At 40.2% G+C, this 6,000-nt stretch overlaps 1 protein-coding gene across 5 annotated transcripts in view; it reads right to left on the bottom strand.

Annotated features, from left to right (window-relative positions):
- Positions 1–532: 532 nt before the first annotated feature.
- Positions 533–6,000, bottom strand: part of SENP1 (SUMO specific peptidase 1) — a 48,197-nt gene continuing 42,729 nt past the window's right edge. For all 5 annotated transcript variants that reach the window (XM_019748361.2, XM_019748360.2, XM_019748356.2 and 2 more), the window contains 5 exons: positions 5,606–5,809; positions 4,652–4,731; positions 3,642–3,726; positions 3,030–3,125; positions 533–2,088 (listed from right to left, as the gene is read on the bottom strand). In XM_019748361.2, coding sequence (XP_019603920.1) covers positions 2,026–2,088; positions 3,030–3,125; positions 3,642–3,726; positions 4,652–4,731; positions 5,606–5,809 — 528 coding nt within the window. In that variant the 3' untranslated portion in view covers positions 533–2,025. The remainder of the gene's footprint in view (positions 2,089–3,029; positions 3,126–3,641; positions 3,727–4,651; positions 4,732–5,605; positions 5,810–6,000) is intronic.

Below are 6,000 nucleotides of genomic sequence, written 5' to 3'. Positions count from 1 at the left end.
ACAGGCTCAACAATTCCTTATGTATTTTTCAAAGTGATTTTGTTGCATGTTTCATTTTCTGCTGTACATGGCAATAAATACTTGTTGCTTTGGTCAGTACAAAAAGTCTGTGAGGGAGGAAAGACAGATGTTATCCAAATGGACAATCGGTACAAAGAACTATCTTGTTCTGAGCCCCCAAACAGAGAGAGACTGAAAAACTCAGGTCTTTTGATTGACAATCCAAAACCTACACCATATTGCCACCTTTCAAGTTGTCACTTAAATACATTAAGTACCAAGAGTCAATGTTCAGGAGTCCTACAATAAACCTGCACGCCACTGCTTTCTAAAAGAGAATGTGAAAGGTCCCAGCAACTCATATATAGGAAGCTATTTATTTCCTACAGAAAACACCAAAAAAAAAAAAAAAAAAAAAAAGGAAAGAAAAAACAGACAAAAGCTGGTCTTCCCCCAAAAGGCAGGCAGTTATGAAAAAGGTAGGACATCTAGTTGCTGGAGTGGAAACAGTAACATTCAGTTAACAATGGAATATTTAAAAAAAATAGTTTTCTTTTCAAATTGTAACCTGTGGTAAAACATAGAAAAATGTACTAAACAAGCTTGGTATAAAACAGAGTAAAATTTCAAAGAAGCCCAGGGAGAAAGCACAATGCTGAAAAGGACGGGGTACAAGGGAAGAGGAGAAAAGATTTCATACAAAACTACCTATTACAATACAGAAAAAAGTATAAAACGTTCCTATTCTGGAACTTAAGTACAAAAATGACACTGGCATTGGATCATTTTCACTATCTAGCCTGAGGAACGCTCAGAGGGTGGGGGAGATGCTAGAAAGAACAAAACAAATAGCAGTTTTTTAAATCTCAAGTTGATCAGTCCAAATTCTACCCATTTTCCAGTTGAAAATCTCTCCTCCCTCTGTAACCTCTACCCCTAAGCCAAAGTTCATCCAGGCCTCAAAATATTCTGCTAGGAAGTCCTCAAACACCCTACATATAGGGGCTGGGATGTGTGAGTGCTGGAGCTAAATTTAGAAAATGGAAATAAATCTACAGGCTAAAATGGTTAACACATTCAGCCTTTAAAAAAAATGCATATCCTTGTGAAATACATATATATATGTATACATATATATATTTTAAATTCTCTCTGTGGTTAGAAACATTTAAAATAACTAGCCACAGACCAAACTAGACTCGCATTCATCCAATGCTGGAATTTTATGCTAAAGACTGAGGTCCTTCTTCTTCTTGGTCAGAAGCAGGCGGCAGTAAAAGTGGTGCCTTGTTGCTCCACTAAACCGCTCCCTGGGTGGGTCTTCCCCATATCATGAGTTGTGAGTACATGCAAACCCCTGCTTTTCCGGAAAGAACTGCCTGAGACTTTGGGGTCCACCCAGGGCTCATGTTTTGTGCCTCAGGATGGGAGGAAGCTAGATGATAGAACAGCCCGTATAGAAGCAGACGGATTTCACAAAGGGGCATATAAATAGGAACAGTCCTGGAGGGACTTATGTATGTGCCCCAAAGCCCAGTTGAGTCACTTTCCTGATGACACATCTTGAAAATCATGTGTGCATGTATATGTGCGTGTATATGCTGGTGGTTTTTATCCCTACCTTTTCAACCATGCCCTTTCCTACCTCTTAGTAAGGCCTAACAACAAGAGTTTAAATGAAACCAAGAGTCTTTCCAAGCTTCTCTCAGCCCCCTAATTAGGGACTGAGTGAGGCTGGAGCCCTTTGAAAACATGACGGCAGAACTGAAGAAGTGAAAAGCAGTCTCTCTCTTCAGCTTAGGGATGTCCCTCACCCCTTTCACAGCACCAAAGTTTCTTTGCAAAAATAGTATCTGAGATACAAAAAGAAAGGCAGATGTGCTTGTGAATGCATCTCGCCAGGGTCTGGTCCAGGATCAAGGGCTTTGTAAGAGCAGAGGGCTGGGAGCAGCTGTTTCCAAGGTCTCTGGCTGCAGACAACAAAGAGCTGGTCCCCCACAACGTCAACATCTGCTGAGACAGGCTTCACAAGAGCTTTCGGTGGAGAATCTCCCAGACCATCCGCTTCCGGAAGTATGGCATGTGTTGCTGTCGGGACACAGAGACATCTTAATTTTCATTTCTTATCCACACCCAATACTCCTTTCCTCCCCCAACTAAAATAATCTCTTGCATTTCTGGCCTTTCAAATTGCTCATTCTTGATTACAAGTGATATTTTTTCTTTCCATTGCTTTTTTCTATTGCTATTTTCCATTGTTGTAGCCTTAGATGTTTTATTGAGTATTGCTAGGTGTCCCCAGGGGATACCCAAATGTCTCCAAAAATTCTGAGAATGAAGCCTATCAAATCTTCTACATTGAAATCTTAAGAGGGTGTGAGACCTGAGGCCTGAAAATCCAAAAGTCACTTTTTAGATAAAGTGTTATAGGAACTTCAAGAATGTTTCATTCAAGGGCTATGGTGGAAAAATCCGGTAAAGCCATTAATTCAAACAGAAGAGTTAAGTGGAGGACACAGAATAAACCATAACCTCTGGTCTCCATCCATTTGGGTCTGTGAAGGACCACATGGACAGAAACAACCAATCACAAACTGAGAGAAGCCTGAGCAGCTGCCAGCAAGTGAGGGGTGGGGGAGGAGGGCAGCATAACACATTACACTAGGAGATGTAGGGCTGGCATGTTCCAAAACCTGACTGCTAACCAAACAAAGGGAAACTGATGAAAATGTGCTCTTGTCCCAGTTCTGTTTTGTATAGGATTTGAGGTAGGTGGGGAAAACGGGCAGTGAAGAAGGCTCTGCTATTGACCAGGATTCCTTGACTTCAATATGTAATATATGGGAACCCAGAATGTGGCTTATTATTAGCCTTCTTTTTCTTGTGATGCAGCACAGGCAGTAACCACCAGTGTTATAAGCTATAGGCTGAAGAAGAGCCCTCTAAGCAGAGCAAGTGGAGAGAAAACACCTATTGGGCAGCCTAGAGACAGGGTGGTCACAGAGCTCCCTCTCGAAGGCTCAGCTCACCTGTGTGAAGTTGATCGGTCTGTCTTTGGTAATGCAGTCAGCATACTTGCACGCAAACATCCCACAATCACTTCCATTCATCTGCTGTGGAATTTCCTAAAAGACCAAAAACGACAAAAAGGTGACATCTTTCCAACATTCCTTCCTTCTTATTAGGTTATAAATAAGAACCAAAGGATATAAATGTTACAGAAGAGATGACCCTTGTTCCCCACTCAGAACAACACAGGCACAGAGAAAAAAACACACAGCATCTTAGTGGGGCCTGTGGACTTCATATTAATCACACAGGAAACTATCTGAGACTTCCGTGGCACCTTAGGATATAAAAACTGGTCCCTCCCACAAGAGCCAAACAATCAGCAAACATGTCCCACAGGAGTGAAAAGCTTGGCAAAATAGCTGGGCATCTAGGAAACCTAGTTCTACATAAGAAACACACCACCAGTTTTCCCACAAATAGCTTGCTCTATCTTCCCCAAGGAACCAAACAACCAAGTCGAAGCCAGGCTAGACACTAAGATAGGACGGTCCCTGGGAATCAAGCAGGAGAATCCTTTCCTCTCAAATACCATACTGTCGGGTTTTCTATCTCATCAAGATAAAATGTACCTGGCTTTTCTTGCTGAAGAGCTGCCAGCCATTGGTGTCAAACTCTTTCCTTTTCTTGTCAATGCTTTCTTGCTTTAAGTATTGCCTAAAAGTATTGGGAGAGAATGAGATGAGCTGTGGGGAACACTGACGACAGCTGCCACCCAAAGAATGGGGCTGACAATCCTCAGGAAGAGTTTTCATATGCACTTCTGAGGAAAACAGTATATAACGCTGGGCCGGGTATCTTTGGACTGCTACGCGTCCTTCGCAACTTGCCCAATTCATGCCCCCGTCAGCCCAAGAGAAATACGGCCTCTGCCTCTGACATCCAGGTCCCTTCTACCTACTGTTACTCCTGAGGAAGGAGTTTTGATTCTTTTCCTTGGTTTCTATGATCCTTTAGAACTCAATCTAATGGAAGACAAATGTTTCTCTAGCAATATCAAAGTATTTATTTACCATTTTTAGTCTTGAGTGTCCTGTGCAAAAATTCAATCCAAATCAGTAGTTTGTTGAATGTATACCTCATACAGAGCACTCTTAAGTGCAAAGTGCTCACCATTCTGGAACCTACCTCCTCCTGCCCACCAGGGTGGTACAGTGAGGAATAAGCATTTTGGAAAGAGAAACAGAGGCGGTATAAAAAGATTTGCATTCTGGTTCCCAGCTGAGCCACTAACTAGTAGGACCTGGGCAAATCAAAATCACTCTGTGGGTCTTGGTATCTTCATCTGAAAAAGTAGGAGGTTGGATTAGATGATTTCTAAGTAGTTTCTATATCTATATGTATATATCCACTCTATATTTTAGTGCACTAAGATGTAATTGTCCCCATTAGGGCATATATTTGGTATTACTATATTACCATTAAACTTTACTTACTTAGATGTGAAATATTCATTCTTACTTAATATGGTGATTTCCTTTATTAATCACTCCACTGAAGTTATAAAAGAACTGAGGGCAATAGCTAGAAAATACAACATATATCTGACACCAAACTCTTCTGTCTTCAACTCCCTACTTACAAGAGGATCCTGCAGGCTTCGTTGTTTATCCCACCCATAGAGTCATAATAGGTAATATTCTTCTTTCTAAAGTCCACAACCTGGGAATAAAAAAAAAAATCAAAAAAAAATCTGTGTGTTTATAAAGTGAAGAAAACTGGTTTCTTAGCTTTTCCCTTCCCTGAAACTTAGAACCTTTGTCAGATTTCCTGTGAAATCATGACAAGTTGATTGGTATTTTGCATCATACCATGTTTAATCTGCAGGGGACAGAAGAACAGCAGGATTATTTATATAGAACTATGGTGGGGACTGATCAACTGGTGGCCCCATTAACTGCCCTAAAACCTTTTGCTGTACTCAGGGTCCCCACCTACAGTGTGGGCAACAGTGAAGACACAACATGCTCTTCAGAGAACGTAAGATGACTAAGATCATTTCCACACAGTTTCAGAAAGATGGTAACAGACTCCGGGTTTTGTTTTTATACCTGGAGAATTCCTTTTTGGCGTTGTTTTTCAAATGTAATTCAAAACAGACTGTGAAATAACTTTTACATTTTTATTAATACATTAAGCTAACATATCCATGTTCTCAGAGTTATAAAAATACTAAATTACCAATTATACAAAGCAAGTCATGATTCAGCAGAAAATAGTCGTCACAGAATCTGAGTTGGCAGCATCATTAAGAAGTCACTTTTTCTTCCCATGCCTTGCCTCGAGGCTGCTTAGAGTTATAAGTCTTATAACTCCTTTTTAAATGTTTCCAGAAAAGGAAATTCCACAGCTTTCTTCAAAGTCTAAGTATCTCCCACTCTTGACAGGAAATTCATTGAGCTCTCCAATTTTTAGCCAACTAAACACTGCTCTTCTCTCAATCATCCAGTGAAGATATAGAACTAATTACTATTCTCTGTGTATTCTAAAATTATAGATTTATCTTAAATTTTATCAAAAACAAAAGGGTACTCACAGCAAGACACCAGTGCACTCCCAGGTGAATGGGCACCAAAAGAATGTCAACAGAAAATACATCCACTTTCTTTGTCCAACGTTTCACTGCCTGATAACCAGCCGTTTTTAACTTAGTGAAAAAAAAGGTATTAAATGCATGTACACTTGGCAATCCCTTCTCTTTACTTCGCTCCATCAGCATATTCATGTAAAAATTGATGATCTGTGGGAAGAAATTATATATATTAAAATACTCAGGCTTTTCAAAATGTTATACGAAGGAAAGCAGTGGCTGTATTATACAGCGTAAGTATTGTTGCCTAATCAATTCAATTAAGACTCTAACACCTAACAGCCTCATGTCCCTATATCAAATTCTGACTAGAAGGGAGAAGGGTTGAGGTGGTTATAAAC

Source organism: Rhinolophus sinicus, linkage group LG02, assembly GCF_036562045.2.
Source record: "Rhinolophus sinicus isolate RSC01 linkage group LG02, ASM3656204v1, whole genome shotgun sequence".
NCBI lineage: Eukaryota > Metazoa > Chordata > Mammalia > Chiroptera > Rhinolophidae > Rhinolophus > Rhinolophus sinicus.
Note: the sequence above shows the minus strand (reverse complement) of the source record. Positions and strands in the feature narration are given on the sequence as shown.